Source organism: Barbus barbus, assembly GCF_936440315.1.
Source record: "Barbus barbus genome assembly, chromosome: 48".
NCBI lineage: Eukaryota > Metazoa > Chordata > Actinopteri > Cypriniformes > Cyprinidae > Barbus > Barbus barbus.
Genome location: NC_136726.1, coordinates 5,746,640 through 5,760,618, shown reverse-complemented (window position 1 = coordinate 5,760,618; position 13,979 = coordinate 5,746,640). Strand labels below are relative to the sequence as shown.

The 13,979-nt window shown below is 37.3% G+C and overlaps 1 protein-coding gene across 1 annotated transcript in view; it reads left to right on the top strand.

The window, feature by feature from the left end:
* LOC306866904 (N-acetyl-beta-glucosaminyl-glycoprotein 4-beta-N-acetylgalactosaminyltransferase 1-like) overlaps positions 1 to 13,979 on the top strand; it is a gene marked incomplete at its 5' end in the record, with an annotated part of 174,833 nt that overhangs the window by 37,082 nt on the left and 123,772 nt on the right. Inside the window, one exon of the mRNA XM_079412335.1 lies at positions 10,611 to 10,723. Coding sequence (XP_079268461.1) covers positions 10,611 to 10,723 — 113 coding nt within the window. The remainder of the gene's footprint in view (positions 1 to 10,610; positions 10,724 to 13,979) is intronic.

Here is a 13,979-nt window from a genome sequence, read left to right as displayed (position 1 = left end):
AATGACTCCCTATACCCTCATTCACTACTCCACTAAGTGTTGGGGTTACTTTGAAAAGTAATGCTCTATGTTACTCCACAAAAGTAACTAATTGTGTTATTTAGTTACTATTAATGGAAAGTAATGCGTTATATTGCTTTTGCATTACTTTGTTTCGCCAAAAGTGAAATTAATAAGCCTCCGGCTAAAGGAAATGGCTCTTCCTTTGCACGTCACTCCTAATTTCTCTCAACATGGGGACAGGAGAGCTGTCAGTAAACAAATGGGAAAAAAAAGTAACTTATATTACTTATTTGAAAAAGTTACTCAGATATTTAGTTGTAAATTTAAAAGTAATGCATTACTTTACTAGTTACTTGAAAAAGTAATCTGATTGCATACTGTAATTTGTAATGCATTACTCCCAACACTGTCTACTAATATACTTCACAAATTTAGGCACTAAGGGCCAGTTTTACTAAACACGGGCAAATTAGCGCAAGAGTGCAATTGCAAAACAGCGCCAATGGGAGGGAGAAATTTCTGTGTGTGACTTACTAACAATGAGCAAATTAAAGAACACAGATGCAACATCTCATTTACATATTGACCATATACCAAGCGCAGCGCAAATTAGTGTAGTCGCGAATAAAGAATAAATAAATAAGCCAGAGTACGTTGAAAAGAACCGGAGGCCAACAAATGAAGGGTTGCAAAAGGTTTTGATAGACCTGGTATTGCGTGACTGCTAGTTGATGATTCCAAGTCATCTTTTATTTCCTGAAGCAAATTAAAAATAACATGGCTTGGCAAACGGTATGTTCAGATAATGTGTTCTTTCCAAATAAATTAATGCGTTCCAAAAAAAAAAATCCTCTCCCTTCTACCACGTGCTCTCTGTTCTCTGTGGTGCCTCCTCCTAGCAACAATAATTGCAGCCATTTCAAGCGTAAAGTAGTTTAGGATATGCTTTTTTTGGGCATTAAATAATGGCGCAACTGCCAGTAATTTGACGAGCGCAAACGTTTCATTTGAATGCTCTCTGAAAGGGAAACTCCTACAAATGCATATTCAATAAGGTCAGGTACAAAAATAACAATGTCCACATATTTTCAGCGCTAATTCATCACTGCGCGTCTTTAGTAAAACCTGACAGTACTATTTTAACCCCAAAAGACAAGCAAGCTGTTAGTAAAACTGGCCCTAAGTGTGCTAGAAGAGCTGCAGATGGCATTTTTAAACAAAACTCAGAAACTCATTGGTTGCAACGCTAACAGTGCATGGGTATTCTCTAGCGACTAGCTGTTAACTGTACATCAGTTGTACACTCGTACTTGAGGTGAATTAAGGGATTGAATGAGTGAACTCGATAAACCACTACAAATGGCTGTCCCTTCAAATAGCACTCTACATGAGGGTATGGGGGCACAATGCTAGAGAAAGGTGTGCTGGACATTGGCCCTCTAGGGGGTTGATTGGAACAGGGTAATTTTGGAACAATAAGATTTCCTGGAGGGCAAGTAGAGAAACAATCCAATGACAAATATTTGCAAAAAATCCTCTGCTTGTTTCAGCCTTGTTTAACTGGACAACCTCTAAGAATAATAAGAGATTGTATCTTCTGTTGCTTAATATCGTCATGCCTTCTGATAAATCAATGTCAGAAATCAGAAGCTATTTTGTATTTTAATATCAGGAAACCCTGCATGAATAGGACTGGACAGAATCACTGTTGTAATGATTATTGTGAATGTTAAACTTCCTGATTTGGAAATCGATAAATCTATTGTATTTTCTGTGGATCAGCCGTGCCATCTGGCACAGAGTTAAGCGTTCACCAATTCACTTTGGGTTGTGGATTTCAAACCATGGAAGCATTCCTCCCTGCTTACAATAATAGCACTATATTTAACTCCCAGTTTCCATCTTTTGCACTGAGAGAGCTTAAAGAGTTCTGCTGTCTCCCAAAAGCTGGCGATCTCTCCTCACACTCGATACAAAATTATGACGAACATCATCGTGACGTTGAAATCATTGTAAACAGCGAGAGAGAAACAATGGCGTTTTCAAAGCAATTCAGCAATCAAATGCTAATTGCTGATGGCTGATCCAGTAATCACAAAGGGGGCGACAAACATCTCTACAATTGTGAATCATCTCAGAAACATCATGCTTCACCAGTTCGATTCTGATTTCTACTGACATACATGACATGCATAAAATTGAAATATGTACAAAAATTGACTAGAAATTGCAGAATGTGATGCTTTCATTGAACATTCCGTTGAAAAATAAGGGTGATCAAATTGTGGGCATTCCAAACCAGTTTGCTTCAACAATTCCTAAATAGCTATTTCGTTAGCCATGTTTTGATACTTTATTGGTTGAATTTCAATTAATGACTTATTTAAATGACAGTACAGAGCTGTTCCTTTTGCTAGGGTTTTATATGATATTGAAAGGCTGCTTTAAGTTTCACCCCTCAATGACACTTGCTCTGTTGCCTTACAGATGAAAGAGGGGCTCAACTTTATTTTTTTAAACATTCTTTTTCTCTGGTTAAATAGGCATCTCCTTTGTGTCTGCTTGATTTGAGTGAGGGCATGATTAACCTTCACAGAAGAGCTCAGTGCTACCACATGTGCCTGGATACACTACATCTGGACTGTCTTTCTCTTTCTGCATTCTGTATTTCTTATGCACACTTACATTTGAACACCTTTCTTACATTTCCTTTATTATGAAAAGCATGCAGACCCCAGTACAAGCTGAGATACTGTCTACATTTGCACATTGTTGCTGGAAGTAAACAATGCCTTGTTTTATTTCTGACATACTTATATGCATTGGTTCATCAACAGGACAAATGGATTTTGAATGTTTGAATTGATACGTCCAGTATAGACAGCAACATGTTGAAGATGTGGTGTGACACAGAATGCATTTTTATGTTTCACTGCACTGCTTTTCCATTGTTTTTCTATATAAGCATGCATTAGACAGACATATTTGACCATTGATTTTGGAATAGAAAAGGAGACATTCTTATTAACCTTCTCATAAATATTTTCACTAACAAATTGTTGTGTGATCTGTTTCTTTCTCATCACTTACCTTCACTTCAAAGTGTGAGACACACACTTCTCTCCCTGTCCAATACTGGACCGTAAATGTAGCTGTGTGTGTGAGAGAGAATCATCTGTATCAGCAGTGGGCTGGAGATAAATGGTTCTCTTTGTGTGTGGCGATGAGAGGCGGGGCTTTATTCACTGGGTTTGGAGTGCAGCCTTCCGTCCTGTGTCTTAACAATCCTAACACTCATCTGAGCGCCAAGTACTGGTTTGGCTGTAACTGTGTTTATGTGTGTTTGTATGTAAGGGCGTCTGTGCTGCACATACCTCATTCTGATGAGAATTCCTCTCTTATGTGAGAGGACTAGTTTGTGTGGAAGGAAGTCCTTCAGGTTTTATTTAATTTGATGGAAATATTTTGCTTCCCCAGCCTGGGTTGCTGGGCAATGGGTTGCCAAATTGTTGGGCCCTGTTAGCAAGAAGAGCAGACTAGGCAAATCCATTTGAATGATCAGAAACATAACTTCCTAGATGATGGATGCAAAGAAAAGCCATGCAAATTTGAAGAGAAGAGACATGTTGAACTTGGAGGAAAGGAGAAGAGGCAAGAGAGGAGAGACGAGACAAGATGAGGTTAAGAGTGATAGGAGATGAAATATAAGGAGAGGGAAAAAGAGATAAAGAGCAAAGACAAGAGGCAAGACGAGATGAGGAGAGAGGAGTCAAAAAATGAGTAGAGGAGGTGAGACTATGTGAAGAAAAAGGGGGAAAGGAGAGGAGAAATTATGGGAGAAGTCAAAATAAAATAGATGAGAGGCAAGAGATGACCAAAAGGTGCTAAAATATAAAGATACATGAGTAAAGGAAAGGAGAGAGTTAAGAGAAGGTGAGATGACGGACAAGGTGAGGAGTTGAATAGTGAGATAAGGAACTGAAAATGATGAGGAGGTGGGATGGATAGAAGACCAAAAGAAAGGAGGTGAGATACAAGGAGAGGAGTCGAAACATGAGGATGAGATAAAAGACAATATAAAAGGATATGCAAAGGAAGGAGACAAGGAAGGGGAATGAGGAGAGGAGACGAGAAAAGATGCCGAGGCAAGACTTGAGGGGACAAGAGTAGTGCAGAGTCCTTGTTCTCCTTCACCCCATAGAGCATATCAGCCTTAATTGTATCACCGACAAGACCAAACAAACAGAATAAACCCACAAATCGGCCGTCTGCTCTGCTTGTCTCTGAAAGCAACCCATTCGCTTTTCCATTCCACCATCAGCAGCGAAAGTGTTTTCAAGCTACTAATCGTTATTTAATCAAGCTTACTGGCTTGATCTGCTTATATTCAATTAATTTAATCCACTCTATCCAAAGAGCCATGGCGAAACTGCATGCTGAGAGTAACATATCTGCTCTCCAGCAAACTGACCCTCTTTACTGCGTCTCAGAGTGCTGCCGAGATGTGAATGGGCACAGTCAAGCATGTGTTATGTGGGTGTGCGTTGCAGCCTGTTAAGATGTGCGAGTGTGTGTAGCGAGGTATGTGTACTGCCCTGGGGGATGTGGGACTCCTGGCCCATTGCCTATGACCCAGATTACAGGAAATTAAGGAGATTTTAGGAGCTCACTCTTCTGGCCTGCTGCGCTGCATTATCAGAATCTGCTCCTGCAAATAGAAGCAGTGGGATGGGGCGGTGGACTTGGCAAAGAGATGCACTACCACCGAGTACTACCTCTCTTTCTCTGGAGGAAATGTTTGATGGAGAGAGTTCCGCCTGTGCTATTTTTAAGGGTTGGTCAAAGCACACATACGTCAGATGAGTTTTTAAGATGGCTTGTCAAGTTAAAAATAAATGTAGTTCAACTAACTATGTATCCCCTGTGTTCTGTTCCATTACGTTCTTTCAGTTGCTCTGTTTTTGAACACAAGATCGTGTCCTGGGTGTAGGCTACATCCTCTCCAAACAGAACATTGAGTGCTGTTCCAGACTGAAAACTACCATGTGCAGTTGCTTTTGCAACTTGGTTCACAAGGTACCGCCTAATATGAAATCATAACTAATGAAAATGATGTTTAGAATTATAAATAGTCAGTTATTCATTCTGTGCAATCACTTGCAATATCCCATATCCCATCCCTAAATGGTTTGGGCATGTTCTTGTTTTACCATCAGCCAATCAGCGTTGTGAGATCTCATGGATCTATAGTGATTAATCACATGACATTTACAGCTCGGCTGACTAGTTCAAACAACTCACTGTAACTCCAGAGATATGGAAGATTTAAGATCTAAGTCATAGTAGATAATTGTCATGCTATCTTGTTTTAACTAGCCAAGAGCTTATCTGGTTAACACTATGCTAAGCTATTACACTAAGTTAAAGTCTACATTAACCAGAAGTTGTAGCTGACTTTAATACAGTATTGTAAAGTATTTCCAACTGAAATATTAAACAGAGGGCGGGGTTTTATTTTAGCACACCTCCTCCCCATCGCTCGCTCATAGCAAACCAACGGTTGAAGGAGAGTGGATATTCTGCCCAAGCCATCAAACTGACGTCACCAGAGAAGGAATGCTATACCAGAGAAGAAGTAAATGTTCAGATTGTGATTAAAGATTTCCAAACCAAAGTACTTTTTCAGTGGATTAACTTGCATGGATTAATTGTTCACATCAAGACTAGCAATGTGCGCTACTAGGCTAAATTAAGATTACTTTTAACATTACAAATCAAAATTCATGGTGGGAATGCTACTGGATATATCAGGGGGCAATGGGGGCAGTCGTGGCCTAATGGTTAGAGAGCCGGACTTGTAACTTGAAGGTTGCGGGTTCGACTCTCAGGTCCAGCAGGGATTGTTGGTGGGGGGAGTGAATGTCCAGCGCTCTCTCCACCCTCAATACCACGACTCTGAGGTGAGACCCTTGAGTAAGGCACCGAACCCCCAACTGCTCCCCGGGTGCCGCAGCATTGCTGCCCTCCGGGTGTGTGTTCACAGTGTGTGTGTGTTTGTTCACCTCTCACTGCTGTGTGTGTGCACTTGTGTGGGTTAAATGCAGAGCACAAATTCCAAGTATGGGACTTGTCCACACGTCACGTCCTTTCCATTTTTTTCCCCTTTAACTTTAAGGTATTATAAACCTCCCTGGTGCGCCAACCTGTTAGCTAGCGTATGTGCTACAGCTAGGCTATGGGTATGAAAAACATGGCTATTGGAAACCACTGCACTGTATAATAAGAAATCACTTCAGAAACAACTTGAAATTTAATTTCTCAGCTTTACTTCTCCGACCTCTTCAGTCGTATTCCACCATCACAATTCACTGTAAAGTTAATGGTCTAATTAGAGCTCATATCTCCACTGATGTGGCAATTAAAACATGTCCCAATCCTGATGCTTAGAGTCTGCTGTGATAGTAACGCCACTTTCATTTGTTTACTGCCTTTTTATCTCCTACTAAACACTGTGTTAACATGTTTAGTACAGTGACGATAAAATAGACATAGCTCATTGTTAAATAGCATGTCTGTTGGGAATCTGAATAAGATATTTAAGGGTCCAAGCAGCATCTATATTATGCTGTAAGCATTTGATTTTCATAAAACCTACTTTCCTTCTCTCTGTTTGTGGCCAAATGGGATATGCACGCCGCTCTTACTACTTCACACATTGGCACCATCTCGGATAATCCAGAAGCCTCTTTCAATCCTCACAGTATTCGGTAGAGGAATTCTCTGTTTACGGTTCCCTCCTCCTTTCATTCCACACCTCCATTCAAGCAATAAAGCTGGCCAAGTGCTAGAATTGCCAGATTACCTAAAGAATTGCTTGCAAAAGTAGCTCTCCGGGCTCATCTGCCTGTCTATGAGACCTGTTACAGTATGTGATTTGTTAAACACATCTTTGAAGACTTTTAAAATGCTTGGATTCTAATAAAGCTTTTTTCTTTTATTATGGACTTAATGCTATTGGAATTGAGTTTACAAAGACTGGCTTAAAGGGCAGATGTTTATAACGCCAAATTTATTGCATTGTTAGGATGTGAATTTCCCAGATGCTAATCCTTGCATTTCACAGTGTGCTTCTAAAATAGTTTTGCACGTTATTGTTAATTTAAATAAATTTAATCAAGCCCATAAACAACTGAACTAGCTGAGAAACCAGGTCAGAAAGCCATTTTTCTTTTTCTGAAACATCTGAACACACCATGCTCCCACTCATAAATACCAGTGCACCTCACAAAGCTCTATACTGTTAAATAAACCACACATCAAGCTGTGGTTATTTCTTCTCCGCTGGGAGAAGCTTATATTTATGAAGGCAACACAAGCCATCAGTTTCCTGCATGATGTTTACATTTAAGCAAGGCACTGCCATCTAAAGCGACTTGCAGTGCTTTTAAGGGGTACATATAATTTAGCATGTTCTCTGGGAATCAAATTCTTGATTTTGGTGTTGCTAGCTACAGAAACCATATCATGTGCAAATTTTGCTTAGAAAACTGACCACTACTATTTTTATTTTTTTTCATAGAACAACATCTGCTGGCAGTTTGTCAGTTCAGTTCATGCATTTGATAATGTGAAGACCAGTTTGAGCGCATTGAAAATACAGACCAGTGCTTTTTTTTACTATGTCTTTGCACAAATAACAATGTTCTGAAAGCACCCAATTTAGGTTCAGTAAGGATAGTCATTTAGCAGATGCTTTTATATAGAGCAACTTACAGGGCACTTTAAGTGTGGCATAATTGTGATGGATTGAATCTTTTAAGTCACTCAAATGTCTAAATTTAATGACCACATCGATACAAAATTGATTTAATTGCAGCAATTTAGTATTTTGTAGTAATGTATTGAAATTCATAGCGGATATAAAAATTCTGGACTCACTGGGCAGAAAACCAAACCTCATGGACTTAAAGTGGGTGAAAAAGTAAAACATACTGTATCCATATATATACAATCCAAACTGCATACAGTGCAGCATATTCCATAAAGTTTTGCTTTGCAGCTCATGAATATTTAAGTGTGAACATTTGCATAAAAGGCAGTGCCTTGGGAGCACAGCACCTGTCTCTGTTGATTTTATTTATGTTAAAATGTCATTTCTGCCACATTCTGTTTCCCTGATGCTAATACACCTTAATTGAGAGTATGACATTTACTGAAGGTTCTCCATTTGGAATTCATTTATAACCACTTAATTTTTGTCAGCGGTGAAGTTAATTTTTATTTTTTTGGTGGCGATCCCTGTGAAATTCACAAATTCAAGGATGTTCAAATAAGAGGGTTCGGTAATGAAGTGATGAAGCCACTATTAAAATGTACCTTATTTTGGTCAAGGTACTGCAACAACAAAGACCTTGTGGGATACGGATACTCATGCTGTGACTGGAGCTCATCCTCATGTTTTTAATCCACTAAATGAATTTCTGACGTGGCCCTGACAGTTTCCTGGGAACTCAAGATTGCAGTTTGTATACCTGCGATAGCTTTGCTTTTGTTATTTTATCTTTTTGACATTTGATCCCTCACTCTGAATAGTGTAGTAGCTTACACTCATTGTCCTAAAGTCATGCTTTGACACTAAATACGTTACATCTAAAGGGATTGTGTTTTTGACAGATGTACAGTAAACTCAAATGAGATGATGACTTCAGTCATATCGTTCGCCCAGAAAAAGCCACTTTATTCTGTGCAAAGGGGGTCCCACTCATGTTGAAATCACATGACCAGACAAATACTGTTTGCATAACTGGCATTAAATGTGTTTCCACAAACTCAATCTTTGCAACGAATGAATCTTGACTGACAATTGCAATTATTCTTGTACTTAAGACTCTTAACCGAAAACATCTGTTTTTGTTTGATGTTGCATCCACACCACTAGTTGTCAGTATAAAGTTTAAGTGTACTGTCATATTGGAGATCGAAACATGACTATAAAATGACTTTCACCTTTAAGGCAAGGCAAGTATATTTATATGCACATTTCATACACAGTGGTAATTCAAAGTGCTTTACATAAAAGGAAGTGAAATAGCGACAATAAAAGCTAAATTACATAAAAATTGATTTATTGATTTATAAAAATTGATGACACACACACACACACACACACACACACACACTCACACTCACACTCACACTATGCACATGCAAGTGCATACTTAATATCTCCTAGACCTCCATGCAGTGACCACAAACTGCTTTTCCTCTATAGTCAGTACATTTCAAGAGAATCTTTTATTATAGGAGAAGCATTCATTATATTTTATAGCTTTTTTCCCTCTGGTTACAGTACAACTTCATTTCTTAAACTGTTTTAGTTCCTTGTATGTGTGACTGTGTTTGTAAAGAGGTAAAGTCATAATCACCCCAGAGGCAATAACACTCATGCAATGATATTTTATTCTCTTGACACACAGTTTCCTTTTATAAGGAGCTTCTGCCAAGGCGGATTTTGTGCCATATTTACCTTGTAGTCCCTCTCCTCGTCTGACTGCTGAAAATATCTTTTATCCATCTGTCGATGTTAGCGCACCTCCAAGTATATCCTTCAAGCTTTTCGCCATGCCACCTGAGTGATCCTCATTTCCTAATGGCAGTCAATGGAGGACAATCCCATAATCCATCCAAAGTATGTCACTGACCAAGTGGCACTGGTTTCTGGGCTGTAGCCAGCCTAAATTAACTTACTGTGACAATTGACAAATGATGGTAAAAATGCTGGGCAAACTTTTTTATTTTTTCTTGCATTAATACATTTTTTGCAACAGTTAGTTCTGGTCCTGACATTTGATTGGCCGAATGGCTTTTCAAAAGTGTTTACAGGGGTAGTTTATCAGTTAATAAAGATTTCTTTTTTGTGTGATTCCTTGCACAATACCATGTACTGTCCACAAATCACTTTTAGCATAGTGCATGATTTGTAAACTTATAAATTTTCACATTTGCATTACAGAACCAGCTCTGTATGTATGACTTTAAAAGTTAGGCTTACTGGTTTTAGCTTTTCAAATCAGTGAAGAAATGTGCATATGACAGTCAGTCTCTTCCTGTCTAATTGGGCAGTTCTCGGCCTGAATAAGCAGTGATGTGGACCAGACCTTGTGCTTGTAGTCAGAGTTTAGCTCTGTAAGGCCATCAGCTAACTGGAAGGTAGTAGTGAAAATAATATAATAAGTAATCCTAGTGTTGTAGCTTGCAAATATTTTTTGATAAACAACATTTTGGTCAAAGACCTTCTTCAGGCATTTTTCATAATACTTGCCTACACAGCTGCTGGCGTCCAGGTGTTTTTTTTTTTTTTTGCCAAAGGCAATTTTATTTGCATTTGGCACTTGGCAAGTGTTAATGTTACACCCCAGCTGTAGCCATTTCCATGTGTTCTGTTGCTGTCTCTCTCTGATAATGATTTAAACTGCTAAGAAGAGTCGCTATAATGGTTGCTCATCATTTCTGCATGCTGTATGCAATATAAATGGTAATGATAGAGAACCAATAATACTGCTGATGAAATATAAAGTGAATGTGTGCGGTTATTGTCTCATTTACAGATGGCAAGAGGCCGATGGAGGGAACTGATACCAGCCGGAAGAGAGACTCACGTTCATCAGACAAGTACCGCAGAAGCGAAGACGCCAGCAACAGCCAGGAGGAGGAAAATGCAGTAAGATATTTGTTTGTTTGTTTTGAAATTACAAATTTTTAAAGAAAACAAAATACATGGCTTACAAAGATATGCACTCAATTTTACTGAATGTGCACTTTAAATCTTAAAAGTATATTTTTAAAAACTTTCATTGACAGCTTCATAACTGTTCTTAGCTTTAAAGAATCATTGAATCATTGTTTTGTTCCGCTGTAAAGTACACTTTATTATTTTTTTGTATGTTTTATTGTTTTGCTGTGCTGACTAAAAGACTAAAGCACATATAAAGTACTTGGTTATAGTTTTAAAAATGTATGTCAATTTAAAGTTAATTAATGTATAAATTGTACATGTGATTGTACATTGCAACTTTATCATTACAAATGTGTAATTACAAATACATTTAAATACACAAGTCTCATCAGAAATTACATTAAAATATATATTTTATCATAAGTTCCATATTTCAAATACAATAAAAGTGGTTGCACTTTATTTTACAGTACGTGTACTTACATGTACTCACAGTGTACTTAAGAGAGTTCTGGTAAGATAAGGTAACTACTTGGGCTAGGGTTAGGTTTAGGGGTAGGTTCAGCGTTAGTACCTAGTTATTACTTAGTTATAGTAATTACTTTAATAAGTACATAGTATGTACATGAGAAACAGGACTGTAAAATAAGCTTCCATAAAAGTAATTAATAAATTACATATAAAGAGATATTAAGATATATTACGAAAATGTTAAGTCATGCTTGAGTTAAAAAACACACTTTGAAGTTCAACTAATTACATTTAATATCAATTTATATATGAATATTAATTATATATTTATATTAATATAACATTTTCGTTTTTTTATTAATATTAGATTTTTAAACAAACTTTGTTTTTGTTTTAATTATAATTTTTGTTGTTTTTCTTATTCTGTTTTGCTTTAATCAGCTCCTCACTCTTATAAATAATAGCAGATTAGAGGCTGGAAATGGATTTTAATGCACTTTCACATTCAGATGCAGTGTGAATGTAAAGATAACTAGATTCTGAGTGAATCTGCAGTATGTTTAAAGAAGCAATCGCAAAGTGATATTTCAGCCTTAATGTTGGCACAAACATAACCATGATGTCAAACTGTTTCTGTCTGAGAAAACTTTTTGCTAGAAGCTCTTTTTGGCCGTAGATCCATTCCTAAAAGTTGACTTTATTTCACTTACTGAGGACATATCAGGTCAATTCAGCCTCTGGAAGATGAGGATATACAGTCGGGAATAAGATACAGTTCATACCGGCTTAAATGATTGATGGCCTTTGCACTCGCCCAAGATGTTTCTCAAAAGAGCCTTCACTGCATTTCCGTCCCACCCACGGCACAGAGGGGCCTGGCTTTTAGCACCTTTCATCTCAAGCACAGCACACTGCGTACTATCAGTGTCACACACAACCTAGTCCAAATGCTCTCCGCATCACTCACAGGACCAATAAAACCTCAGCGTCAAATAAAATCTGTTGCACTGCCATATGTGGATACAAGCGAACAACCTTACTTATTATTAAGCACTGGTATAAATATTTTTTACTGCAGGATCTTGCACAAAAACAGAGTTTTTCACTTATAGTCCATATCTGCTAGCTTTGAAGTGTACAAACTGACAGAATTAACTTTAAGCAGATTTATGAACCTTGTTAAGATAGGAAATATGTCAACAAATTGCAGTCGTCAAACCATAGCATGGGATTTTTAATTCTATGGCTTTAAAGCTGCGAGGGAAGGATTTATCAAGTTATAATGGAATGGAGATTGCAGAAGATGATGTGGACAAACAGAGAGTCTGTAACAGATACTGTGCTGGTGGAGTGATTTATGTGTGTGGAGATAAATCTATCATTTCCTGTGCTGTGCTGTGAATACATTACTGCTGTTTAGTTCTGCTTCATAATCTCAATGTCACACACAGGCTCTACAAGGAAAGTTTGTCCCTAAGCAGTTTTCTTTCAGTCAGAAGTTCAGGAACGATGTAGAATTATTTGCAAAGACATTGTTTAGAAACAATTCATTAGTTAATACCCACACAATCATCTGCATACAGTCGTCACCTTCAAGCTATTGACTATTAATCTGCAGTACTTGACAGTTCATTTATTATAAATAATTTGCAAGTGAAAATAGGTGTACAGATTTCATCTGCTTTTATGAGATAATTTTTTTTAGTAAATGTAGTACCATGTTTATTGTATATCTAACATTGTTTTAAGTTTCTTCTAAAAATATTCAAAACAAATATATGGTATGATTAACATAACCATTTAATATTGTATAATTGAATAATATTATTGGCACATTTTATTCCACTATTAAAATAGCATACGTAGTGAATGTGTAATAGTCAATACAGTAATTGCACTTAAAATATACTGTAAAATATTTGCAAACATTTAGCCCTATTGCACTTTTAGGTTAATATTTGTTAAATTGAAGCATAGTGTGATTTTTGATTTTGTTATATTAAATTAATTGGTCACACTTTATATTAGGTGGCCTTAACTACTATGTACTTACATTTCAATTAATCATTTGGTACAATGCACTTATTGTGTACATGCGTGTTTTTACATTGTACTTATATTTTTAAAAATACCTATATGTAATTACATCTGTAATTAATTTCTGTAATTACATTTATATTTACACTGTTGACCAATCCCTTACACCGTAACCCACCCTTAAACCTACCCATACCACCAAACCTGTCCCTAACCTTACCCGTATCCCACCTCAATAGCAGCAAATCTGTTTTGCAATACAATATGACCACAATAAGTACATTGTACTTATTTTTTTATGTAAGTACATAGTAGTTAAGGCCACCTAATATAAAGTGGGACCAATTAATTTACTAGAGAACAATTATATTTAAGATTGTCATTACCATTTTTAATCACCTATTTTTTAAATAATCCTGCATTGTGATTATAATTCATTACAATTAGAAGTGGTTAAAGGTCTTTTAGCAAAGCACTGCGGGCTATATAGCATTGTATTGTCAGATACTGGTCTCCATGGTAACACTGAATACTCAGTACTCTCCTGTGGGATCATTTTCAGCCTTACACCAATAACATAGACTGGGCGGGAGAACAGTGTTTGTGTGTGTGTGTGCGCGCATTTGACATGAGCCTCATGGATGTACTGGACCCTGTTGGATGTTTTTTTTTTTTTTTTTTTACATTTTATGCATCTCTCTCATATAATATTAGACAATCCATTTATAATTTC